At 48.5% G+C, this 27889-nt stretch overlaps 1 protein-coding gene across 1 annotated transcript; it reads right to left on the reverse strand.

Moving 5' to 3' along the window:
- Positions 1–469: 469 nt before the first annotated feature.
- LOC115507779 (norrin cystine knot growth factor NDP) lies at positions 470–27889 on the reverse strand. Its single transcript, XM_030306262.2, has 3 exons — positions 27531–27889; positions 12093–12472; positions 470–1782 (listed from the first exon to the last, which is right to left on the reverse strand). Exons 2-3 carry the CDS (start codon positions 12264–12266, stop codon positions 1555–1557), a joined length of 402 nt encoding a protein of 133 aa, XP_030162122.1. The 5' UTR covers positions 12267–12472; positions 27531–27889; the 3' UTR covers positions 470–1554.

The raw sequence follows: 27889 nt of genomic DNA on the forward strand, positions 1-27889 counted from the left end.
GGGCTCCACGCTGACGGTGCAGAGCCTGCTTGGGATTCTCTCTCTCTCCCTTTCTCTCTGCCCTTCCTCCGCGGGTGCAGTCTCTGTCTCTCTCAAAATAACTATATAAACTTAAAGAAAGTGACCTCTATTTCATTCCATAGTGCCCAAAGAAGCCGGAATGCATCAGATTTTATGTTGATTCAGTAAGTTAATTTCTGAAACTAAAAGCCAAGTTCCCTAAGCCTCCATCACCCGAGTATAGTTAAGGATAATCAGTTAAGGATTATAACCATTGTAACTTTAGGTATTAAATTTAATTCTTTTGTACCACAAAATTTCAAAAAATGTTCTCACCGTGCATTCTAGAACCCTATCTTTCTCTTTTTCTGGACCTCCTGCCACACACACACACACACACACCATCGGGCATGCATTATAGTAGGATATTTAGTAGGAAAAAAACACTAACACGGTCAAAATCTTGAAGATACTGTCTTTTTATTTCACAACATGGGAATAACTCAAATTTTGAGTCTCAAGGACCAAAATATATTTGAGCCAAATGTTCCGAGGATGAGTCAGGCTGCCTTCGGGGCAGCAAGCTTCACACGGACAAGTGGATGGTTGAGAATGATGTCCGCAACATGGCTAAAACTATAGCACACCCACAAATAGATTCATACTTGAGTTGTCTAATTTGCATGCATGAGTATAGTATGTTCTCCATGCCACTAGTACGTGTATGCCTTTTTCAAAGTCAGTGCAGGATCCGTATTTGTGCAGGTCTTTAAGAGTCTGCTCCCTTTCAAAATTCTACCGTAATTTATCTGCAAGAGCCTTCGGGTGACGAATTCCTTAGGCCACCTTTACTTCCCAGGAGTTATTTCGGAACAATAATTACCGCTCTCGGGAGTTCCAGCATCCGTTTGTTAGCTATTTTAATGTTGGTTAGCCCGCTGCGAGTGAGCCTGGCTACGCACATCCACATGCTCGGTGCCTGCAATTTGAAATGGGTAACCTTGAGCAGGGGTGGCGACCTGAGACCAAATGGCAAGATAAAGACCGGAGCGAAAGAGAGCCAGGCGGGATCGCGGAAAGGGTTGCGCTTTCCTGCTTTCCGAGGCGAATGCGCCCCCAACGCGCACCCAACAAGTGACGGCCTGACCCACGCTTGCACGGGGGCCCACGTTCCCGACTGACGCTGAATTGTTGGAGACCCAAACGGCATTCAGTGCCAAGGCAGGGGGAGGGGGGGGTGGGGGGGATGCCTGAATCTGAAAAGGAACCGAAAGAAATTGTACCAGGGAAAGGAGACGGGGATGGAAACCAAGTTCCCAGAGCATCTCTCTCTCTCTCTCTCTCTCTCTCTCTCTCTCTCTCTCTCTCGTCTCTCTGTCAACAAGCATGGAGAGTCTTTATTACTAGAATATGCAGAACCCCGTGGGAATTGCTGCATCTTTTGGGGGTGTTTTCCTCCTTAACTCTTTTCTTGCCAGTCCTTCTCCCTGGCTGGATGATCTGTCTCGGCGAGGGAGGAGGATGTCCCGTCCAGAAGCCGCTGAGCGGCCGGTCTCAGGAGCCGCACTCCTCGCAGTGACAGGAGAGGATGTACCGGTAGGTGGCTGTGAGCCTCATGCCCCCGGAGCAGCGCAGCCGCAGTGCTTTTAGCTTGGAGGTCTGGGGCCGGCAGCAGTGACAGGAGGAGCGGAAGGGCTGCTTGAGGACAGTGCTGAAGGACACCAGGGGCTCCGAGCGTGACGCCTGGCTGCAGTGCCCCTCGCACCTGGCCAGAAGCACCATCTGGGGAGAGAAGGGAAACGGTTACCCTGTGGGGGGTGCCAAAACCTCAGCCGGGTCCCGCAGCATCCTAACACCCTTGGCCAATTCCCGCTGGATGACACCAGCGGCTCCCAGCCCCGCTTGCACATTAGAATCACCGGGCGAGGGGTGCCTGGGTGGCTCAGTCGGTTGAGCGTCCGACTCCGGCTCGGGTCATGATCTCACGGTTCGTGAGTTCGAGCCCCGCGTCGGGCTCTGTGCCGACAGCTCAGAGCCTGGAGCCTGTTTCAGATTCAGATTCTGTGTCTCCCTCTCTCTCTCTGTTCCTCCCCCACTCGCACTCTGTCTCTCTCTCTCTCAAAAATAAGTAAACATTTAAAAAATATATGTTTTGAAACAAGAGAATGAAACAGAAACAGCATACGTTTGGGGCCCCGGAATCACACTTCTGGGCTCATATACGCCGAAAGAGCCTGAGAGTTGCACAACCCAATCTCAGAGTCATTTGTGGCAAATTACCATTCTGACCATCTCCATTTCCAAAGGCAGGTTAGGGTGACAATAAAGGTTGGGCTGAAGTAACAGAGGCTGTGTGTTCTCTCTAGTGGCTCTTCACCTGGCTTTAGTAAAGAGTCTCCTTTAAGAGTCCGATGCAAACTACCAAGGTTATGCTCCGAACGATGGACACAAGCATCCAGCTCACGGGGATGGAGTGAGCTCATTTATGTCTCCCGTACATAAATCCCGGGATCCTGGCAGTGGCAGACATGGGTAGGGTAGGGTGGGGAGCTTGATTCACTAAGAATTAAAAAAGAAGGGGCACTGGGGGGGGGGGGTGTCGGTCTGTTAAGCATCTGACTCTTGATCTTGGCCCAGGTCACGATCTCATGGTTTGTGAGTTTGAAACCCGCATCGGGCTCTGAGCTGACAGTGGGGAACCTGCTTAGGATTTTCTCTGTCCCTCTCTCTCTGCCCCTCCCCCACTCATGCACATTCGCTCTTTCTCTCTCAAAAATAAATAAGCATCAAAGAGAAAAGAATTAAAAGAAAGACATGGCCTGCTCATCTTTCTCAAAGGAATCCAAGATGACTTCTGGTAACTATAGACGATCAGCCCCATTATCGAAGAAGATGCTCGGATGAATCCCGCAAGAGGATACGAGTTGCTAGGAAGCGACCAGCTGGGCTTGGTGAAGTGGGGGGTAGGACCTATTGATTTATTTTCTCTGAAAGATCGCAGGGGCAGAGAGGAAATGGCAGCTATAAACCGTCTTGGTTTTATGAAAGCGTTGGTGCCATCCTGCCTGTCCGTTGGTAGGCAAAACAGACAGGACCCGAAATAGGTTTTGAGAGATTATGCCATAAATCAGCAGCACACGGGCCAGTCTCTGGTGCCCACCCCATCCCCCTAATGAGAGGGATTCCAAGGTCTTCTAAATGTGCTCATCTCTAATGCGGGTCATCTCCTAGGCAGATTAAGCAATATTCAGAGATCACCTCCCCAGACGGAAGTCTTCAGAGGTCCAATTTCAGTCCAGATGAATGTAGTGAATCCGTGTCCACAGATTTAATTCAAAGGGGCACGGACATGGCGGTGCATCATACCCGAATGATGCAAATGCCGGTGAACTGAATGTAGACCTTGGATGACCATGCAATTAACACTGTCCATAAAACGACCAAGTCAGCAACGTTGGGCCATTGGTAGAAGCACTAACCTGACCGTGATTGCACTAAACGTGTTCAAGGGTCTCAAGCTCCACCTTTGGCTCTTTCTGAAATACAAGAACTCCAGCGCTGAAAAGACCCCGAGACCACCTCCAATGGATCCCCCTCTCTCCGCAGCTGGATTTTTGCGCAAGGAGAACGCACAGACATGTGCCATAAACGCATTCGGTGGCTGCCTCCAGCCTTCAGGATAAAACCCCAGATCCTGAAAGGGTATTAAGATCCTCCGTGACCCGGATGTCACATCTTTCCAGTCTTACTTAAAACTGTTCTCATTATGGGGCGCCTGGGTGGCGCAGTCGGTTAAGCGTCCGACTTCAGCCAGGTCACGATCTCGCCGTCCGTGAGTTCGAGCCCCGCGTCGGGCTCTGGGCTGATGGCTCAGAGCCTGGAGCCTGTTTCCGATTCTGTGTCTCCCTCTCTCTCTGCCCCTCCCCCGTTCATCCTCTGTCTCTCTCTGTCCCAAAAATAAATAAACGTTGGAAAAAAAAAAAAAAAATAAATAAATAAATAAAATTAAAAAAAAAAACTGTTCTCATTGTCATCACCCACTCCCTGTTCTGATCAAGCCTAATCAGTTAGGAGTTCAGGGAACCGCCCTGAATTTCCCTGCCTCTTGCCTTCGCTTGTGTCTTTCGTCTCTCAGGAATGCCCTTTCCTCCTAGTTCTGCTTAATGAAATCCCGACTATCCTCCATTGCCACGTTCAGATGCCCTCTCCTCGAAGAAGAAGACACTATGAAAGAATTATCGGGGCCCTTGATGGTCTCGACACACACGTGCAAATCTCCCCTCTGGGAGATTTCCAGTATATAGATCCCATCACAACGCTGGAAATGCTATAAAAGGCTAGCTTTGTTTTGTGAATGTGCGTTGGAGGGGTACAGCCGGGAGCTTGGAAGGGAAGATCGAGAAACGAGTGTCATTACGGGATGGAAGGGATAAATGTCTGCTTTTCCAGGCTCGCTCTCGGCTGTGCCTTGCCTGTTTTATGGCTTTCACGAGGATCTTCTCACCTCTTCCAGGCCAAAGCTTCTCAAACTATAATGGGCATGTCAATCAGCTGGGGATCTTGCTAAAACGTAGATTGTGGCTGAGTAGTTCCGGCCGAGGCCGGAGAGCCTGCGTTTCTCGCCGGATTCTGGTTGATGTCGGTACTGCTGAACGTCCACGCTTTGAGTAGAAAGTGGGAGAGTCTGACAGGTTCCACACTAGATGGGCCACTAGATAGCAGTCATTTAGCCAATAATAATAATGGCAGCTAACATTTACTGAGTGCTTACAACACTTACAATCTCATTTACTCCTCATAACATTCCCCTGCTGGGGTACGATTATTATCTGTAGTATTATTATAGATGAGGAAACCGAGGCTTTAGAGAGTTTAAGTAACTTGCCCAAACTCACATATCTGGTGAAAGAGCTGGAATCAAACCCGGGTCTGTCCAAAACCAACCCCCCCTGGTCTAAATCATAGCAAAATGTTTCCCTGAAGCATAAGCCAGCTCCCACCCTTCTCTCATCTACTTTGACCTGATTCTGGGAGCCCTAACCCGATCAAAAGCATAGGAGTCTGCCCTTTTTCTTATGAACTTCTTGGGAGATAGCATCACCAACTCCGAGCTTACGCGGAGCTGAATGGTGAAAGTGCCCTCCTAAATAATATCCCCTCTGCTACCGAGACCCTCCCCCGGTTCCATCGTCCAGCGATTGGGGGACTTCTGGGGACTCCCAGAAATTCCTTGCATGGTACCACACCACACAGTGTCTAACTCCTTAACCCACTCACCCTTCGGTTCAACAAACCTTCACCACCTTCAAACATCAGTTCACCCGCCAAAATCCAGTTTGCGGGTCAGACGCACCCCCCTCATGCCTGGGGGACTTGGCCGTGTCTTACTAACACGGGAAGACTCTTCACTGTGCACTCAACTGCTCCTAACAAAGGGCATCCACACGACTCCTTTGCGAAATCAGGAAACGACCTCGTTTTGCCAGCGAGCCCGCACGGGGCTCCACCATTAAAGGAGAAGCTTCAACAGTTGGTTGGTGCTCATTGACCTTCTGTTGACGTCTCACAGCTCAGGAGGGTGACAGACACACATTATCTGCTTTGGGTCCAGTTTAATGTTTGCTGTCTTATGTTCCCCAGTCAAGTGGCCTGATTCTGGGAAGCTAGGCGACTTCTCCAGCGGTCCCTTGGGAGCCCCCCAACCTTAGAGTCACTTGGCTCCCGCTGGATGTGGCCAGCTCCTTCTAATACCAACAGAGCTGTGGGCTCCTTCCTGTTGTCATCTGATTTCCGTGGGCTGGGGCTAAGGGGAATGCAAGGCCCTCGGGTAATAATAACAGAACAGTAATGATGACGATATATAACACGTATTGAACATTTAGCAGGCTCCAGGCTCTGTGCCAAGCCCGTCATGTGCAATCTCATTCTTAACAGCCATCTCAAAAGCTAAGCCTTCCCCATTTTACAAATGAAGCACTGAAAAGGCAGAGGATAAGTCACTGGCCTGAAATCACATAGCTGTATAACGGAGGGTCAGAATGCTGAACAGAGACAGCTTCATTGCTGAGCCCTCCGTCCTAACCGTGACAGTCAGCCTGTCAACCCTCTGTCAACCTCAGCGAGTTGCTCCAGGTGGTCATGGGCAAGTTCAGGCTACATCGTGAGGATTACAGCCTGCTGTGATTCCTGGGTCGCGACCAAGGATTGCACCCGGAGACTTGCCCGTACGTCTTGGGCAGTTGGGTCCTCTCCTGCTGTATACACCTATCTTCTGAGTGAGAGAAAACCCAACCACAGATGGTTTTCATCGCTCCTTGTTGAAAGATTCTTACCGTTGCCAAAGCCACTTTCCTCGTCTGTCACGTGGAACCCCTGTGAATTCCTGGCTCAGGCCATGACTGACGAGGTGTCTTCATCGGTTTCAGAATAAAGACGCAGAATAAATACTTTGCCCACAGATGGGGCGCCTGGGTGGCTCAGTCGGTTAAGCATCCGACTCTCGATCTTGGCTCAGGTCCTGATCAGGTCTCACAGTTCGTGAGTTCGAGCCCTGCATCGGGTTTTGTACCGACAGTGCAGCTCCTGCTTGGGATTCTCTCTCTCCTCTCTCTCTGCCCCTATCCTGCCCTCTCTCTCTCTCAATAACTAAATAAACTTAAAAAAAAAAAAAGACTTTGCACACAAAACATCCTATGCTAAAACCGGATTTTGGCTATTTTGCCTCAGTTAAGTGAGAAACTATTTTTTTTCTTTTTCTTTTTTTGCCTTTTTTCTCAGCAGTGAACACGACATACCCCTTATCCCCTGGCACCTCATGGAGACCCATTTCTGCCCTCCCGGGCACCCTCAATAAATGACTATTCAGCTCATCTCCAGGCACCCAAGTCAACCCCCAAAGGGTCCGTGCCCGGCTGAGGGTGTCAGCAAAATTGCAACCAGAGGAATGAAGCACCATGGGGAATGATGGGATCTGGTCGCCTTCACTCTGGTCACAGCTGAAACAGTTGTGAAACCTTTGCACACAGAGCATTGCCCTTCCCTCTATACCCCATTTACTTAAAAGCATTACGACTGTAAAAAATGCTGTCTTCTTTTTCCCCTGATTTTTGTGCCTCCAGTACCGGCCACGGTGCCTGTACGTAGTGGGCATTCAGGATAAAATCATTCCTTAAAAAAAAAAAAAAAAAACAAAAAACCCCAAAACAAGTCCTGGGGCGTCTGGGTGGCTCAGTCGGTTAAGTGTCCGACTTCGGCTCAGGTCATGATCTCACGGTCTGTGAGTTCGAGCCCTGCGACGGGCTCTGTGCTGACAGCTCAGAGCCTGGAACCCGCTTCTGATTCTGTGTCTCCCTCTCTCTCTGCCCCTCCCCCGCTCATTCTCTCTCTCTCTCTCTCTCTCTCTCTCTCTCACACACACACACACACACACACAAATAATAATAGACATTAAAAATACAAAATAAGGGGGCGCCTGGGTGGCGCAGTCGGTTAAGCGTCCGACTTCAGCCAGGTCACGATCTCGCGGTCCGGGAGTTCGAGCCCCGCGTCGGGCTCTGGGCTGATGGCTCAGAGCCTGGAGCCTGTTTCCGATTCTGTGTCTCCCTCTCTCTCTGCCCCTCCCCCGTTCATGCTCTGTCTCTCTCTGTCCCAAAAATAAATAAACGTTGAAAAAAAATTTTTTTTTAAAAATACAAAATAAGAAAAAAAAAAGAAGTCCTATCTCTCCAAGAGTTGATTGTGTGATTGTGTTATAAGTTCAATATTCCGGACTCTCCCTATGTCTTCTACCACAGTATGAGCTTCCTGGGCCGCACCGGGAGAGAGATCCTAACAGCTCCCTCCGAATCCCAAGGCGTAACCCTTGGCCTGCCAGGCCCCTTGACCTCTGGGAATTTTCCCAGGCTTTATCCCCTGAACTGTCCTTCTCCTCGGCCGCTGGGCCTGTGGGCCTTGAGTTCAGACAGCCATCTGCCCTGGTCCCATGTCCCTGCGGGGCCACCATCTCCCAGCTCCGACTTCACAGGCCTCCCCTACCAGCTTGCCTTCCAGCTTCGGTTCCTGAAAACCCCTCCCTGGCTCGAATCTAGAACCGGCCCCGCCCCCCCCCCCCCCCCCCCCCCCACTCACCTGGGAAGGGAGGTCAGACAGCGGGATCTGCCTCTCTTCTGCTTTTATCCCCACTCTTAGCAGCCAGCGTGATGGCTTACGCTTACATTGCTTTTCGGCACGCTCTCCCCACCCCCGCCAGGTTTCCGTGCTAAACCAGAACCCCAATGAGGTTCGTTTTCCTAATCCTTTAAGGCTATCCGAGATCCCAACCGTTATTGAGGTCTTAGTAGTGACTGAAATAGAAAAGTGAGTCTGAACACCTGTCCGGTGCATAACTTCATCATCAAGATCATAACATCGTTTCTTAACGTCTATGATATGCCCGACACCGTGCCGCGTGCTCGGCAAACATCATCACCCATGCCCATTCGTACCCCACCTTCAGATAGGCGGCATTGGCTCCAGTTTATGTGGGAACAAGTCGAGGCACCCAAGAACTACTTCACTTCTCCCAAAGTCACCCATTGGGCGCACTGTGGATCTGGAATAGGAAACCGGCTCCCTCTCACTTCAAAGTCTGAGACGCCTCAGCTCCCTTCAAGATTCCACTAACCACTGACCTTCTGCCTGTTCGCTCTAGAGCCTTTACGCACTCAGAATGTCAGGGAAGACTGTCAGTGAACCTGCCACTCCCAGGAAGGATCCTTTGTACCCAGTCCTAGGAAGTGTCACCCCCAAAAGCTAGCAGGCACATCTTAATCTGTGGCCACACTGACCTCCCTGGTGGACCACGGTGGCCAGTCTTCTCTGCCGGACTCCATCACGGCCCTTTCCTGAACTGCTAGGCGATGGGCGCCAGGCCTCTGGAACTCAGGGCAAGGGGGATCAGATAGGCTCATGGAAGACTCCCACTATTCTTCCTATTTTCTAGAAACATTGCTGAGTAGAAATCACTATCTCCCGTGGATCCGAAGCTGAGCCTGGACTTCGAAATAGTGGCTTCTCCAGGGGCGCCTGGGTGGCTCAGTCGATTAAGCATCCGACTTCAGCTCAGGTCACGATCTCGCGGTCCGTGAGTTCGAGCCCCGCGTCGGGCTCTGTGCTGACAGCTCGGAGCCTGGAGCCTGTTTCAGATTCTGTGTCTCCCTCTCTCTCGGACCCTCCCCTGTTCATGCTCTGTCTCTCTCTGTCTCAAAAATAAATAAGCGTTAAAAAAAATTTTTTTTAAAAAGTGCCTTCTCCATTCTACTTGCAATTTTCCAACATGAAGATCCCAGTGGTCAAAAGAAATGATCTGAAACAGGCACTTTCACTCTTGGACTAAACGAGGAATCTATGCTGAATACGTTTTTACACTTTTTAGTTTTTTTTTTAATTTGATTTTTGAGAGAAGGAGAGAGAGCAGGGGAGGGGCAGAGAGCAAGGGAGACACAGAATCGGAAGCAGGCTCCAGGCTCCGAGCTGTCTGCACAGAGCCCGACACGGGGCTCAAACCCACGAACCGTGAGATCATGACCTGAGTCGAAGTCGGACGCGTAACCGACTGAGCCACCCAGGCGCCCCTGAGTACTTTTTTAGGGTTTCAGTTTTCCCTACCGGTAAAATGGGATCGGTAATGCCTTCGAACATGGGTTTGCTGACAGTGATTAGATCATATATTATGAGATGCTCTCCCTCCCCTAAGCCTGGCTCGCACTCTCCCGTTCACCTGTCTTCCCAAGGCCAGACAGTGGGATAAGTGTAAGTCAGGAAGTATTAACAAGCAACAGGCCAACGGTAGACATGTGTCTAGTAAATAACAGTCTTTGAACAGCATGTGGAGGGAAGCTTTTCACAGAGAGGAAAGATCTAGCCTGGTCTCCTCCACTGTAAAAACCCTTGGTGCCTGTTTTCTAGACACAGGCTAAAGGTTTTATCCCGAGTCTGTCAAGACGAACAGTTTCGTTAACGAGACCCGTTAGAAAGAAGACCAGCCTGAGTCTGTGAGAGTCAAGAATTATAGAATATTTAAAAATGAAAACCAAAAGAATAAAATAAAATAAAATAAAATAAAATAAAATAAAATAAAAATGAAAACCAGTTTTTGTTCCTGGACACATAGAGCAAATCTAATCCAGAAAAGGTCTGGGTGGTTCAGATTCTGCCAGGCATATTTTAAGGCCGAGAAAGAAAGGTTTATAATTACGAGCACCATTTACATAAAAATATTGCTATATCTGACATAGTTTGGGATGTTTGGAAACAGATTGTTCCCACAGAACTACAAACATTTCTGCTACTATCACAAGTTTGTACTATTTATCGTGGCATTCTGGAAGAAACAGACGTGAACAAAGGTGGGCCAAAGTTTGTGTCTGGGAATCGTGCTGCAGCACCGTGAGTGTGTGGGGCTCAAGTTCACGGCATCTCTTCTTTCAAATACTAGTGGAGGAGAAGCTAATAATTGCTGAGGCCCACAGTCTTTGAGCAATCACAGTTGTAAAAACATGTCCCGACTTTTTTCCCTCAATTTGCTTTAGTTTTTTTTCCCCCCTAAGAAGGGATTGCAATCTTGCAAAAATGTAAGTTTATCTGTTTACTCCTTTTTTTTTTTTTTAGTTCTATAACTACAAATGAGAGCCAGAAAGTTTTTAAGTGGAAAGGCTCTCTATTTTTCCCACAGTCCTAGATCTTATTAATATAATGGGTAAAATGATTTAACTCAAATTCTGATTCCCCCAAACTAAAACAAGCCATTATCATCGAGGTGTAATCAGAGAAGTGATGGAAATTTTAAAGGCAGACAGAAGTCATAATGTTCTTAAATGGAGGGTAGGGACATTAACTTATATGGTCTTAATTCTCGTGGTTGATATTACCCAAACTTCTTAATTATACTGGTAATTTAAAAAATACTTGCCATATGAGAATGCTTAAGCGGTTTTGGTCTCAGGACTGCAGTGAAAATCTCTGAGGTTGGGCTAAAAGGATTCCTATTTACCAAATGTGGGCACATTTCATTCATGTGACTGGGGGCAGTGACGGTCGTGACATTTTTCAGTCTGAGTCTGTTCTTCGCTACTATGTGCCTCCCTTCTGGGTGGTCCAGGTGGCCGGCCACTGTCGGTGGCCTTTGAAGCATGGTACTCCTTCTCACGCTTCGTCCCAACACTGAGACGTTACCCGCACAGGATGCCTCCACAAATGAGCATACAACCTACTCCAGACAAGAATGTTTGGATAATCCACGTAAGAGTGATAAATGATCAAACTGCCACTTATCTTTCGAAATCATCGTAACGTAAACGTGGCAGGTGGAGAAAGGTTTGGGCCACGAGGCCGGTGACCAGCTGTGTCATCAGGCATGGCTTTGAAGAGTCCCCCTGAGAAGTACGATTTGCTGCTCAACCACATTTCTTGCCTCTGTTTCCTCTTTATTGCCAGTGAAAGTAGAAGGAGTTTTGATAACCTGTAGATTCCACTTTTTTAAAGTTTATTTATTTTGAAAGAGAGAGAGAGAACAGGGGAGGGGCAGAAAGAGAGTGAGAGGGAGCATCCCAAGCAGGCTCCGCGCTGTCAGCGCGGAGCCCGATGCGGGATCGAACCCATGAACCGTGAGAACATGACCTGAGCCGAGATCAAGAGTCAGATGCTTAACCGACTGAGCCACCCAGGCGCCTCTACTCTACTTTTCTTTGTCGATAAAGAACATTACTGCTCGTGAATTTCACAGCCAGGGACGAAACACACCTCTCTCCCCCGTGCTTAGCAACAATTTCCTTGGGAGAACCTTCCGGCCTTTCCTATGGACTTTGAGCAGCCTGAAAGGAGAGAAGCTGCCTGGGTGTGCACATGGTCAATTAGGCGGCTTTACTGACAAAGGTCCAAAGCATGCTGGGAAACCCGAAAAGCAGGAAAAGCACGATTCTCCCGCAAGCCCCGTGGGCCAGCCATCTAGCTCAGGTTTGGACTACGATCATGGTTCTGCAGCCCCTGACAAAGGAATACGGCTCCTCTCCCGACTCTGGGAAGTCGCACCACCTTCACCGAGCCCTTCGTCTTACCTTTGAGCTACACTTGTACAACGGGTGACTGATAGAATCAACATAGTGGTGCCTCATGCAGCGCAGAGGGTCCGAGTCGATCATGAACGAGCTGTCCGTTTTGCTGTCTGTATCTCCCATCAGCGCCAGCAGGGAGAGCATAGAAAAAGATGCAGCGAGTGCATGATTTCTCATTGTTGTAAGGAAAACTTCTCAGAAGGAACAGCAGAGGGAGGCAGAGGACTAAAGATTGGCAATGCCTTCGCCCCCTAGGATCCAGTTCCTTCCCAGCAAAGGGCACGATCTGGCCGGAGCTTTCTGGTTGTCATTGTCCTTTGTGTGTCGGAGTCGGGTCTCACTCTTTCCACTTGCGATCCACCCTCACGGTATCTGCCGCACAGCTGGAATGAAAACAGAAATGGTTTTCCCCGGAAACATTTACCCAGAAAAACGAATGGAGCCCAGGAGGTATTGAGTAGAATTTTTCCATGTCGTTTTGAGGAAAGAGTATCGGTTTCCAGAGTGCCATTAGCACGGGCTGTCCTTCATCCTACCAGCTCCCGCCCCATAGCTTGTGCTACGTATTTATAGCCATTGGGAGGTGGACGCAATGGTTTCAGGAAAGCACATGTTGATTTCAGTTGCCGGAGCCCCACGTTTCTAGGAGCAAGGATAGTTTGAACTCACGGTCAAGATGAAACATGTGGTTCTGGCCCCAGCGTAACTGAATACGGGTGGTCCCATCCCCATCCCTGGCTGGTGGGGGCGGGAGGGTCTATCCAGCTTCTCAGTGAGCTCTGGTGGCCACGTCAAGCGCACAGGACTAGAAAGGAGGCAGGCCAGCCCGAATGAACACAGGCCGCGTCCCAGGGGAAAGCAGCTCAGTTTTCATTTCCTAGTCCACCCACCTAGTTTTCCCCTTCTGTGCTCTGGGCCCATCCTGTTTTCGTTTGAAGCCCCGTGCCACCCAGCATCAATGACAAAGTGCATCTGAAATACACATTATGCGCGCCGGCCCCCAGTGTGGTTAAAGCGACACCCGCGTTATTTGCCAAAGAGTCACACGTTTCCGCAGAGCCTCTGTAGCCTGAGCACCTGGTATAATGTGACAAAGTAAGTGGTCGTCAGAGCAAACGCTTACCATTACGATGGGATCAGGGTATACCAGTTGTCCTGGAATTTGCTTTGTGCTTTTTTTTTTTAATATATATATTTCTTTAAGGTTTGTTTATTATTGAGAAACAGAGAGAGACAGAGCACGAGCAGGGGAGGGGCAGAGAGAGAGGGAGACACAGAATGTGAAGCAGGCTCCGGGCTCCGAGCTGTCAGCACAGAGTCTGACGCGGGGCTCGAGCTCACAAACCGCGAGATCATGACCTGAGCCCGAGCCGGAGGCTTAACCGACTGAGCCACCCAGGCGCCCCAAAATCTGCTTTGTTCTTTTAACTATGTACTTCTTGGGCAAGGGACTGAGGTCCTGAGATCTCCTCATTTCACCTCACTAGCCCCCCTCCACATGGCCAACATGGGTGCTTTTTATCCCACCAGATGACAGAGCATCAAAAATATTTGCAAACTTTTAGGAAAACTAGGGGGACCTGTCGTTGCATCCCAAACAAAAGGAACATGATAATAAAAGCTTCAGACAAACTTTCAAAAGGTATTTCAGATAAGAGTTTGATTATTTTGTTCATGGTACAACATTTTTTTTAACTTCCTACTTATGGCCAGTCCAAATAAACAGGGCAAAGTAACGATAAGATCCAGATAAGAAGTTCAAGTCCCCGTAAGTCAATTCGTTTTGCTCCAATAGAATGGCCCCAGACCCACTTAGCTTCAGTTAGCTCTCTTGTGAGTGGGGGGGCGGGGGATCCCAGGCTGAAAAGTGTATGTGACACAGGGCCGTTTCAGAGAACGGCATCCCTGGTGATGGCATAATCTCATCGCGAGTGTTTCTGGGAAATCCTATAAATGGCAGGACGGGCAGGGACCAGTAATGAGGAGACCCACCTGAGCTGGAGCACTGCCATCGATTAGCTGGGAGACCTTGCACAGGGCTTTTCAACTGGTCTGGCCTCAGTTTCCCCATCTGTAGGGTAGGAGAGTTGGAAAAGATGGCGCCTACAGTCCCCTCTTGTTCTAAAACGGCCCCGCCTGATACGCACGGATTCAGTCACCACCGTCTCCAAATGTAGAAGACAGTCCTAAAGGTAAGACCATATCTTCACACAACTTTGCATCACTTTCTTTTATGAGCTTGCTAATGGCAACATCTCATGAAAACTGGTCAACCTGGGGCGCCTGGGTGGCTCAGTCGGTTAAGCGTCCCACTCTTGGTTTTGGCTCAGGTCATGATCTGGCGGTTTTGTGAGTTCAAGCCCTGCGCTGGCAGCACAGAGCTTCCTTGGGATTCTCTGTCTTCCTCTCTCTCTGCCCCTCCCCACTAGCGCTGTCCCTGCCTCTCTCGAAATAAATAAATAAGCTTTAAAAAATTTATTTTTATTTATTTATTTATTTTAAAAAAATGTTTTAATGTTTATTTATTTTTGAGAGACAGAGAGAAACAGAGTGCAAGTGAGGGAGGGGCAGAGAAAGAGGGAGGCACAGAATCCGAAGCAGGCTCCAGGCTCCGAGCCGTCGGCACAGAGCCCGACGCGGGGCTCGAACTCATGAACCGTGAGATTGTGACCTGATCTAAAGTCGGTCGCTCAACCAACTGAGTCACCCAGGCGCCCCGCCCCCCAATTTTTTTATTTTTAAAAAATTGGTCAAACCTGAGCCTAAAGCTCCAAACTGGCAAAGAATGACAAAGAGCATTTTGTTTTGTTTTGTTTTCTTTTTGGCTGCACATCACACTGAAACTCACCAAGATTTCACCTCAAAGAGCCAGAGCTTTCTAGGGTTCAACGTTCAGAAGCTGCAGCATTACTGACCATTTCCTGAGTTTCAATATGACTATATTATCCCAAGTGGTTAGCTGTCTCTTTGAAGCCTTAATTAGTCTCAGAAAAGGAATTTATAGATTTCTCCTTTTACCGCTCCAGCCCTACAGGTATTTCCCCCCAGGAATCGGCGGTGAAGGGGTGAAGGGAAAGGCAGACATTCTGGTCCTGGCCCTCCCTCCCCACTTCCAGCCACTTCTCTTCAGAGCCGATGGCCGGCAGGGATGGTTAAATGAACAAAGCAAAATGAAAGAAAAACCCATAGCTTGATGGCAAACAAAACAAAGAAACAAACAAAACAAAAACACACAAGCAAACGACATCCAATGACAAGACCCTATATATGTGAATGTCGAGACCCAGCTAGTCCATTTCTGAGAATTGCCCTCCGTGTGAGATCACACAAGCATATATATGGCTATTCACTCCAACATTGGTTGTCATGGCATAAAGTTGGACACTGCACAAAATACCCACCACCAAGGGACTGGCTAAATATATTATACAGCATTCACACAATGGAATACTATGCAACTGTATAAAGAAGGATGCAGTGACTCTACTAATTTGTGTGTGATAAGAACATATATTTGTGTTCATTTATATTGGCACAGAGTCGCTCTGGCAGGGTAGTCAAGAAGCTCTACGATGAGCTATTTGCGACAGCGGGAGGATAGGCATGGGAGGAAGGCTTTTCGCTGTATACAGACATCTATTTTCTTTGTGCATTTCCGAACTTGTGAATGTATTGCCCATCCAAAATTTCATTCAAAAAAATTACACTTTGTCTTTTAAAATTGGCTTAAAAATAGCAATTAAGTTAATGGATGCTTACGATTCGTGCCAGTTTGAGTATTTTCGTATTATATTTTTATCTCTTATAAATATTGGAAGACGTGTTAGTCTCTTTTTTAATTTTTTTTTTTTTAATTTGAGAGAGAGAGAGAGACCACCAGTGGGGGAGGGGGCAGAAGGAGAGAGAGAGAGAATCTCAAGCAGGCTCAGCATGGAACCTGATACAGGGCTCCATCCCAGGACCCCGGGATCACTACCTGAGCCGAAATCAAGAGTGGGACGCTCAGCTGCTCAACCGACTGAGCCGCGTAAGGGCTAGTCTCGTTTCTTAGTCAAACATTGTTCCTGGTGGATCATTTGGTTCTTAAGCACTACTGCCACCTAGTAGCAACATCCTGAATTGCAAGCACAGTTGAATTTTTTTTTTTTTTCCTAAAAGGTAAAGATACTTTTTGCAAAAGTATTTTGCCAACGAATGCTGGGAAGCGTAGAACGGCAAAGAGATAGTTAATGTCACACAAAATGTAACTTTATTATCTGATTTTCTCGTTGAAGATAAGCTGAACCCAGAAGTGGTAATAAAGTATAAAAGCATGACAGGGAAAATGTTGCTTTACTGCTGATAAGAAATACATTTTTCATTTCCACACACTCACAAAGCATGGTACTTTTTGTTCAGTTTTCATGTTAAACTCCGAAACAAGAATCCAAGCAGCAATGTACATATGCCACAGAACTCACGGAGCTCTCAAAATATAAAGGTCAGATTCTTGCAACTTAACATTGGGATTTTTGCCTGAAGTGCTCAAATCGAATGAACCGCCACCGTCGTGTGGAAGAAGAAGTAAACCTCACGCTGAAACAAAGAGCGATGTTAAATCAAGTTGTCCTAACGCCGTGTTGGTGGCAGGTGCATAGGGGAGAAGCGCACAGGGCCAGGGGAAGCATTCACGAAGAGGAACACGAAAATGAGGGAAATTCACATCACCCGAGAGCCCTGATTTACGGCGGCTTAGCGGCAATTGATGTCTGTCTTGAAGGAGCTCCTGTCACTTTTCCCAAAGTTAAGTTAATTCCAATTTGCTTTCTTTCTTTCTTTCTTTCAGCCACATAGCATCAAAAATCAAATGCTGCCCATCGAGACTGAGAACCTCGGCCTGGCCAGCGATGGATTGAATGAGAAAGCGACTCTCTTGCTGAACTCAGGAGCTCCAGGGCCGCCCCGTGCGCTGGGTACGGTCTCTGAGACACGGACTTGGCCGACGTACAGAGCCCACATTCTCATCCCTCCGATGTAGAGCCTCTGCCGGCAGGAGAGGCACGTAGGCCCGCGTGCCCGACTTTGGAGCTACCCTCCAAACGATACCAGTGGAAAAGAACAACTGGTGCCCAGATTTCCCCACCTGTCATCCTCGGGGAAATAATATAGCAGAGCTTACAGCGGGCCCAGCCTCCTGGGTGAGAGATGGTGTTGTGTCCACAGATCAGCTCACTCTTGGGCTGACCTTCTGCCTGGCAGAGGCCGGACTGCTGGTTTCACGCAAGTTATTCCGGCAACAGGCTAAGACAAGCGGCCTGTGCCAAGAATGGCCTTATTCTTGCCCCGCTTGCCAGGCGAGAGAGGGCAGTGCTTGGGTATCCATATTCCCACCCGGAGGCTGTTTTCAGTATTGATAGATGCAAGTAATGCCTCCTGTGTCTCCTTTCTTTTCGTTTCTTTTTTAAATTTTTTAAAATACTTCTTACTTATTTTTGAGAGAGAGAGAAAGAGACAGAGCACGAGTGGGAGAGGGGCAGGCGGAGAGGGAGACACAGAATCCGAAGCAGGCTCCAGGCTCTGAGCTGTCAGCACAGAGCCCCACGAAGGGCTCAAACCCATGAACCGTGAGACCGTGACCTGAGCCAAAGTCGGACGCTTAACCGGCTGAGCCATCCAGGCGCCCCTCCTGTGGCTTCTTTGTACAAATATGTGTTTAACACACATTCGTTAAGCACCTACGATGTATCTCCTTTTGCTCTAGCAGATAACAGTTAAGGGTCGGGGGTGGGGGGAAATAGGGCCTATTCTGGTGCCTTCTTCCAGCTCACTGCATCTACGAGCAAAGAGGCTTGGCCTGTTGTTTCCTGGGTAATTTTTTGGACACAAGGATCAACTCTCTTAACATCTAATTCATATCTAACACGCATTGCATCATTTCTAAGAAGATTAAGTTAAACAGATAGAACATCATGACTTCGGAATGGCGTCAGTGTAACAGACAGAATGATTTGATATTTCCTATCATTTAAAACAACCCTGGCGCCAGGGTGGCTCAGTCGGCGGAGCATCCGACTTTGGCTCCGGTCACGATCTCGCGGTTCGTGAGTTCGAGCCCCATTTAGGGCTCTGTGCTGACCGCTCGAGCCCGGAACCTGCTTCGGGTTCTGTGTCTCCCTCTCTCTCTGCCCACCCCCCACCCCCCACTCATGGTCTCGCCCTGTCTCTCAAAACTAAATGAAAACATTTAAAAAAATTTAAACAAGCCTCTCAGGCACGAGTAAGGGTAAACATGGCAGAACACACAGCCTCTCTCAAAGGAACGGCCAGAAAGAAAACGAGAAGACTGAAGTGTGGAAGAAAGCTTGCCTTGAGAGGACGCATCACACCTAGGCTTTTCGAAAAAGAAAGAATTCTAGGTCTAATCAGAGAGTGTGAATGCTAAGTAACTCCTTTTCAGGAACTCCAAGAATTCCAATTGGATCTAGTCAACTAGATGCCTTGGAGAATAAGTCAGATGCCTCTTCCCAAGGCACTTAATTTATAAACTGTAAACAGCATGTTGGATTTTATAAAGCATGCCATGCGCTCAACGAATGGTTTTTGATATTATTCCCATCTGGCGGCACATCAGTAAGCAGCCAAGCAGTCAAGCCCGGGCTGACCCGGGGGCAGCGGTACTGAGGCTGGGCAACCACAAGGTCACTGGGGAGGGTGTGGCTCGCGCCCTTGTCATCTCCCCGTGTCTATTCTCCGATGGGGGGGGCGGGGCGCATGGGGTGTGAGGCCACGCCTGCCTCCACGGTGCACCTTGGGAGAGAGACGGCAACTTCTTTGCAAGTCGACCTGAGTCCTCCCGTCTGGGATGGGACTCTGTGTTCTCACCACCTGCATTCCTAGCCACGCATGGCCAAAGGCAGCAGTGGCAGTGATGGAGAGAGGAGTGGTGGGACAAGAAAGGCGCCGGGGGAGGACCACAGCGTGGGAAAAAGGCAGTAAATCACGATCCCGGAGGAACGAAGGGTGCAAAAAAGAAGGACTGGGAATAGAAGTGATTTCTGAGGATGAGTCAAGTGTCAAGTGGCCCCTCCTATGTGTGTGTGTCCTTGGATTAAATAGTTTTACTGTCTGGGGAGGGACTGGTGTGGGAGGACTTGACCTTGAGACTTGACTGAAACTTAAAAATCCTGATTTTCGGGACCTCCAGAGGAGCCTCTCGTTAGTCAACCCCCCGCTTACCTACAGCTTTCAATTCTCCTTCCCCAAACCCACTGCCAGCCTGGGTTCAGTGTCCCATGCCCCAGTGTTCTGCACTCATTTGTTAGAAATATTAGATAATTATTCCACTGCATTCTGAAACCAGAAGAGCATTTTTAGAATTTTTTTTAAAAGATCATTTTTGTGTGTGAAAGAGAGAGAGAGAGAGAGAGAAACGGCATGAGTGGGGAAGGGGCAGAGAGAGAAGGGGACAGAGGATCCCAAGCAGGCTCTGTGCTGACAGAAGCGTGCCCGACATGGGGCTCAAACTCACGAACTGCAGGATCATGACCTGAGCCAAAGTCAGACGCTCAACTGACTGGGCCACCCAGGCGCCCCTGAAACCGGAAACCCTTCCCCTCACTGGCTGTGTGATCCCGAGCAAGTCCCTCGCCTTCTCCGGGACACAGTTTTCTCATCTACAAAATGAACGGACTGCTCTAGATGCTGGTGGGGTTTTATCCATTTCCAACATCCTCCAACTCTATCCTACCTTCTCAGAGTACAGCAAGTGCTTTGGGGCTTCATTTTCCCCGAAGCCATACTACAGTAAGAAAGGGTTCCTTTCTTACTCCAGAAGTTAATGATTGCAGAAAAGTCCAAACAAGTCGTAACGTGGGGCCTGAAGCAAAACCGAAGGTCAAGCCATAGGAATTTGCCCTTTTGATGAGACCATATTGGTGGCCTGAAATAAAAATACCCCTAGATGACCAATTGACTCGGTCCCTGAATGTACCAACTATAGTTATAAATTAGTGATATGCTGTTCATAGTAAGAAGTGGTTGGCGAGGATATGTAACCAGTCCCTATGTCTCTTAGACCCGTCTTAAAATTTGCAGTGTTTCTTTCCAGTGTCCACCAAATGGGGAGAGGAGAAACACTGATGGCAGCCGATCATGGTAGATATAAACTGAGTTCAACCCTCCTGCATTTTTCCTACGAATGACCTTATTCCTAAACCGAGGTTGAGGCCCAGATCGGCATCCCCTGGTGGGGCCATCTGTGATACTCTGGTTCGGGATAGAAGAGGAAGATTAGTTAGAAGGGTCGTCTTCTTGGTGGATGCAAAATGAATAAGGTCCTAGCGGTCAAGAGCAAGGCACTGCGTGGTAAAGCATCCATAGAACCTTTATGCTAGTGGAGGTACATTCCTGAAGCCCCGGGTGGGGACTCGGGTCTAAAAGAGTTGCCTGTTGGTGATGGCTCTTGGATCCAGTGCTGGGCTTCTGTGGGCTTCTATAGTTTCTATGAAAAGACCCATTCTGAGTTCTTAATGGTTGATATAACTAACCGACTTTTAGAGTACAAAACCTTGCATAAATTGGAAGTGATGAAGTCTGGTTACCCGTGTGTGTCAAAAAGCACGATCTGGTTGAAGTCTTTTCCTCGGGGGGGGGGGGGTTGGATTATTTCTGTAAATCTGCCACTCCACTGAAAGCTGTGGCTGATATGGTGACGAGCTGTCAGAAAATGCTTAGGGGTGGCCTTTCCACGGTGCCACAAATCAACGACCGCCCTAAACATGGAGCCCCTTTCCATCCTTCCATCAACAGGGCGTGAAAACAGGGAGAGCAACAGAAGAGAAGGAAGAAGGATTTTCTTTCTTTTTTTTTTTTTTTATGTTCAAAATCTGCCACTGCTCTTTCAACGATTGCAAATAGCCCAATTTCAGAGAGGGAAGATTGCCTACATTTTACCCACTCTTTCCCCTGAAGGGGGTTTCCCATGAGGGGTGAGAGTTTTGAGATACCCAACCCTAGTGCCGGTGCAATTCGATACTTGCTCTGCCGCTGGACTGCTGGCTTTGGTGTGGCCTTAGGAGAAGAGAGGTGACCACTGTTAGCTCAGGGTACAGGCTTCCTTTTGCCCTGGAGCCAAATGAGTATGTTGGCCTTTCTTCAAAGTATCCAGCAAAGTGTTTCCAAAGCTGCGTTTGAATCTCCTCACCCGCAACAACGATTTGGAATGGTGGGTAGTTGATCTCACCTAACAGCTGTAGAGCCCTTAGTTAGAAATGGGGCATAAACAATGGGACAAACTCGCTCTTCCCAGTCTCCATTCAAATGGCCTTTTCTGCCCAACGGTGGGATTTGAATACCGAATTCAATCCTCTTGTAATCCATGCAGACTTCCGTCAAAGGGGCAAGGTGAAAATAAAAACACGCCGGGGTACATTTTCCTCCCATATTGCTAAGAATTCTGAACTCATTGGGCTGTGGGTTTTTCCTTTATATTTTTGCTTTGCGTAAACTCCGCACACTTACGGCTAGCCATGGCATTTGATTGTCAGTCCGCCTTGAACAATTCCGTTCTGCTGCCTTTGGATTTCCAACCTCAAAAGAAAAATCTAAATTCCGAGAAGGAGTAATTTCCCATAGTTTGAAGGAAAGAAAAAAAAAATCACAGAAATGTATCAAGTCCTAAAATATCGCCTTGTGCTTTAAAAAAAAAAAAAAATCGGACTTTGATTTTTCACGTCCATTTTAGGCACGTATGTGCCTACATTTCACTGAGAGCTGAGGATGGGGATATTTTTTCACTTGAAGAGTTGACCTCCTTTTCTAACACCAAGTAAAGAAGGCAACCTCAGAGTTCAAACCCCTCTTCCTGGGGTGGGGGGGGGGGAGTAGGTGAAACTGAAGGAAGCTTCCTTTTCTGAAATGGTGCCATTTGAAAATGTGGGGTGGCAGATTTTGAACATCAAAAATAATCCTTCCTCCTTCTCTTTTGTTGCTTCTCCCATGCCCGGCTCCCTCCCCGCTTTTATTCCCTATTGATGGCAGGACGGAAGGGGACGCCCTGTTTAGGGCTATTGTGACATTCTGACAGTTCATCAACTTTTGTGAATGTATTAACCTGTTGCCCTTTCATTTTTAAAGGATACTGCAATTGGTTGGATCACAGTTTGAAAGGAAAAGCTGGGCTTGAGCCAGGCCTTGGAAGAGAGAAAATTGTCTGAAAAATTCTTAGCTTTTGCAGAAAAACAAAAAGAGAAACACATCCACTGCAAACCTTCTAGAAACCAGTTTAAAGCCACCAGTCAGCGTTCATGTGCAGATTTTGACATGAGGGCGAAACGGACCCCAATTGGATGAATTCCTGATTCTAAGCACTGGGGATATATTGTCGACTGAAGTTACCCATTCTTTGAATTTTCTGAGTCAGCACTCTTTCTAACAAGAAAGCGGTTGTTCCAGACTGTGAACCCCATCCAGGGTGTTACAGTCTGACGATTGAAAATGGGTCTAGGGGGTGTAACTCTCAGCCATCGGCACAATCGTCCTCAGAAACTCAAACGTGGGGTGTTTGTGTGTGTGTGTGTGTGTGTGTGTGGATTTGCAGCATGCAACCTGAACAGCCGAGCCAGCACTCATTTCTATACCAGCCTCTCCCGTCGCGCTGCACACGCTTGGGGGTTTCGGAAGGATTCCCCACCCTTTGTCTTCTGCCCGAATCAAACACAGAAGTTCATGGTTGCTGATCTGACTGGTGAGGAGTGGGTACTACCAGCTGGAACGTTGCCACTGGCAGGGGCAGACAGGAAAATAGAAATGCTCTTAATGTCCTCCCAAAGAAAACCTTTGATGGACAAAAGAGCGGTTGTATTTTTACCCTCTCCCTTCATGCTGCCAGGCGTCTTTAAATAGATCCTCTAGCCTAGGGACTTGTATGGAATAATTCATATTAAAACCCAAGAAGTGGCAGAGGAGGGTTCTTTCTTCTCTTTCTTTCCTCCCCCCCCCACCCCCCACCCCTTGTCAAGCGAACAGGAAAAGACTCATTTTCATTCAGCTGTGTTAAATTTCTCCTTTTGGGTCTTTTAATGAACTTGAGCTAATTCAGAAAAGACTACGAAAACCCCCAGGAAAAGAAAAGGAATAGGAAGCTGCATCGTCGATTGCTCTTGGATACCTTTTGGTCCCAAAGACATTAGCAGCATCTTTCAAGGATGCTTTTAAACCCATCTTTGAAGGGTTTGCATGAGGCTCTTAAATGGGGATGCCTAATTGAGAAGTCCAGTGCCTTCCATTGGCAACTCATAAACCAAACGGTTGTTCTGCTGTTAGGAGAGAGAGAGAGAAAAAGGAAGGAAGGAAGGAAGGAAGGAAGGGAGGAAGGGAGGAAGGGAGGGAGAAAAAGTCCTCCCCATCTCCCCGGCCCCATGCATTTTTAGGTCAGCTCCGGCTAGGATCCATTTTTTCCCTCTCCCTTTCGCCCAATTGGGTTTCCAAAAGACAGTCAAGCTCGTGCTAGCCAAATGAAAAACCCTGTCTGTCCTTCTTTTTCCTTGGGAAGGGACGGCTGTGGGAAGGACGGAGAAAGGGGGCGGAGTGGGGCCTGAGGATCCAGGGAGCTTTGTTTTAAGCCACTTGTCCCCGGAACAGACAATAATCACATTTCTCTTAATGTAGGCCGAAGTGCATCCAGGCGTTCCCATAGCTGTCCACCCCCCAGCCCTGCGCCGGAGGAGATGTGCCGGGTCACTGTGATGGTATGCCTGTCCCCGCCAGCCCGGGGTCACTCCAGCCCCGCTCTCAACCGCCTGAGGGGCAGGCCGAGCCCTGCTCCTCTCTGCGAGTGGGTTCAGGCTCAAGGGCTCCAGAAGCCCCCCGATCCTAGCAGACCTCACGGGGCTGCTCTCCCCCCCCCATCCCCCCCCCCACCCCCGATGGAGCCGGACCCAGGCTGTCTGGAAACTCAGGCAGGGCAGAAGAGCAAGCTCCCAATGGCAGAAGCTCCGGCGCAGGGAAAAGGGGGCGGGGTGCGAGTGGTGGAGAGCAAAAGAAAATAAAAGCCACATGCCACCCAGGAAGATTCCAGGGCAGGCGGGAAGGAGGTGGCGGAGGAAGGACTTGCAGGCAACAAGTGCCCAGACGTGGCACTGCCAGTCTAGCTGGATTCTTTTCTGAATTAGATTATGCGAAAGAAAGCGGGGAAATATATAGCCCGCCAGCTGTTCAAAGGCTTACAACCTTGCTTTTATTGTCCGGGTAAGTTGGTGAGGTGGGGCATCAGAGGAATTCCACACATACCAGCCCCGAGAAATTTTAATATGTTCCACAGTGTCATACACAAAGAGGAAATGACAGCTGATCACAGCCCAGGGCAGGCCACAGCGATCTGGGCCCTGGAGCTTACCCACCCTCACATGGCCCAGCTCTCTTCCATTGCTTTAGCACTTCGGTCATTCCACCTGCCTCCCCATCCCTTCTGCCCCTGCTTGGCCCAGCCTGGGGGTGGAGGGGGGGGGTGTTGGGGGGAGGGGGAGAGGTGGCCTGGCCTTAGAGGCCGCTGGCCAAGAAGCTGAGGCTGGCTAGGGTGAGTCAGGCACCCCAGGGAGTCAGAGGCATTTTAATCCAACCACGGGGGCTTATCTGCCGATAAGGACCGAAATCAAGGACTCTGGTGATGCTGTCTTCAGGGTGTTTTGTTTTGTTTTTTTTTTCCTCCCCCGAGTAACCTACCGAAGCCAGAAAACACAAGACTGCCTTATTTCAAAGGAACACTGCGTGTGGCTCTGCCTGGGACCTAGGCTTGGGGAATGACTTCCGGCAACTTCTTCCCAGGGGCCCCCTTGAATTTAGGCCAGACCCCAGAGGTCACTGGTTCGGATCCTGGGGGCGGGACTAGTGAGCGGTGGGAGACAGTGATAGCATCTTCCTCCGGGCATGTTTTTAATTCAGTGATTCATCCAGCGGCCCTGATGTCAGCTGCTGAGTAGGTGACTCACAGCCATCCCTGATAGAGACAACACGTGATCCTCTCCAAAGTGTGCTCAAGGGAGCAGAGAAAGGATTAACTGCCCTTTTTCCAGGCTTCCTCTACCCAGGCGGGAAAGGTCCGGGCCTTGTCAGCTTTGAGTGATGTGTACCCGAGATCCGGTGATAGAGGCCTCAGGGGAACCCCTTCGTCACAAATGGAAAGAAAACCCATTGATAAGCGACAATCATTTCACGTAAGCCTGGGTATCAGCAGATATTTGAAATAGCTCTTTGTTACAAGAAAGTCATTGACCCGTTTCCCCGTTGGCAAAGTCCATCGCAGTCCCCAAATCTAACTGCAGAGGGCATACAGGCTGAGAATGAAGGCATGGGACAATGCCTCATTCACCTTTGCATCCATCAGGACTAGCGGAATTTCTTAAAGGAATGATGGAATGAATAATTCACCAGTAAGAATAATAGCACTTGAATCCTGAGTCCTTAAGGTCTGGTAGAAATTGCCAGCCACCATTGGTGGCTATGATTCTGAGAAACTCACGTTTTTCAAGGGCCCAGGAAAAACAAAGAGTTGGAAATTGTTAAATGTATTGAAAAATGATTTATTTTCCCCTTGACAGTGTCACTGGAACCCGGATTAAGATTGAAAACGCCACAGGCATGTTTCCATCTGTGGGTGTCAGCTGCTTGGTTACAGAGCCGCTCAAGAAGGCCTCGGTCAGTTGTCCCTTTACCTGAACCAAACGTACTTTAAAGTAAATGATGCAAAACTTTGCATTTTGTGTTCAGACATTCTCATACAACGGTCTGAATAACAGTAGAAGACTATTGTTTCGACTCAGCTGATGGCTCTGTTAACCGCAGTAGTTAAAAAAAAATCACCATAAAATTGCATAGCAATAGAACCCATAGTATCGTTTCAGGCTTTCTCAAACGGCGAATAGCCCAAAGTTGTAAATGAACTCATTCAGAAGCTGCATTTCCACTCAGCAATGCCCGGGAGGCTAGTTATTAGAGAAGATCAGGCAAGTTCCCCATAAACTGAATAGGACCCTAAAGTTCACTTTCAGAAGCCAGACTGGCGAGAAGGAAATGGGCAGATATTTGCATTTGGTCTAAGGACACACTCGAGAAGCATTCTGCAGTCCCCGCTGTATGTGGCTGACACCCACAGCCGACACTGTATTGCAGGCGTCTCCACATTTTCAAATATACCAGGTACTTAACGTTACATGTTGGAGCAGTTTGCCGTAGCCAGCTCCTTGCAAATTAAAATACACGAATATTAGAAACGAAGAGACGGTTTCACAGCATCCATATCTGTTATTACTGACAGTTACAAAGGGCAAGGGAGTGGGACTCCCATCTCGCCAGAGAGCTTCCTTTGCTGCACCTGAATCTCACTGGAGAAGGGAGTCTACTCTTCACGCAGGTTTATCTGGGCTCGTGAATTACAATGAGCCTCAGTTACAACGCGTTCTGAGTCATTAACATTCTGTACACAAACTTCCCGTCCCTCAAGAGTTATGCCCAGGCCTCCTACAGCCCAATTGTTCATTTAAAGAGAGAACTTGTATTCAGGAGCGCTCGAAAGAACCCTCCGAATATTCCTCAGGTGTCTGTAGGAGTCATTCCTACAGGTCCCGGTCCCTGCGCTGGTGGGAGCATCCTTCCTCGGTCACCGCTCGGACAGCGTAGCATCGGTCGAGCCGCAGGGACAAGCTGACTACTAAAAATAACCCTTTGCGATAAGGCCAAGGCAAACAGCATGCATTTCCTTGGACTTTTTGCCCAATCAAAATCCTATAGTAAACCCGTCCTTCTCTCTCCCCGGCGCTCCTGACTGCGTCTACGGAAAGCGAAGTCCTTGCACATTGGGAGGAGAGTGCAAAGGAACAGGATTCCTGCAAAGCGTGACAGAGAAAGCTAGAAATAAATGTTGCCTATTGTTTGAAGTCATTCTAAGCACTCCGGCGGAGCCCTGGCAGGAGATCAGCAGCATACAGAAGTAGTAATAAAAGTAAACAGTGCGCTTTTAAACTCGGAGGGTTGCCCGCCTTCATAGTGCCCCCATTGTAACAGGGATGAGGGCGGTGGGGAAGATACTGGGGCTCCAGGAATCCATGTCGCCCAATGCTCCTTCCCAGCCTCCTTTCACCGGGTCAGATATAAGAACCATTACAAAGTTCCATCGAACTACGCAGAGAGTTCGAAAATAAAATCTCTTTCGGTCAAACCCAAAGGGATTTTCCAGCAGCCTCTCCGAGAGGCTCCCCGGCTCTGTCACAGACTTCAAAGACCCGTTCATTTAAAAAAAAAAAAAAAAAACCCACAATGCTAGCATGCTACCGATTAATGCAAATTCAAGTAATGCAAATTTAAGTGGTATTTAAAGGTTGTCTCTTTGTCTGAGAGGAGGATGAAATGGTCGGTTTGGAAAGAAGCAATTTCCTAGGCAAGCCGTCAGCGTTTGTTTTTCCTGCTTACCTTGGGGGAAACGTAGGGCTCCTTTCTTCTCAGACTTTTCTGAGAGCTAGAAAGAGGTCCTGTTACTTCCAAATGCTTTTGTTCTTCTGTCCCTCTGTCACATGGCTTGCCTTTTATATTTGCAACACACAAAAGTTAGGACTGTTGTTTAAGCGACACAGGGAGAGAGAGAGGGAGAGGGAGAGGGAGAGAGAGAGAGAGAATGTCAAATGGAAAAGTGCCATTGCAGTCATATATCAATCAGGCGTGCGGCCGCAGCAGCGCACTAGCAAATGAGAATGCCACGGAAATGTGAGGCGCTCCTTATCGGGGACTCGGCCACTGCCCACCGCTCGGCTCCCTTCCACGGAGCATCTTAC

The sequence above is a fragment of the Lynx canadensis genome, chromosome X (genome assembly GCF_007474595.2).
Source record: "Lynx canadensis isolate LIC74 chromosome X, mLynCan4.pri.v2, whole genome shotgun sequence".
In the NCBI taxonomy this organism is placed as follows: Eukaryota; Metazoa; Chordata; class Mammalia; order Carnivora; family Felidae; genus Lynx; species Lynx canadensis.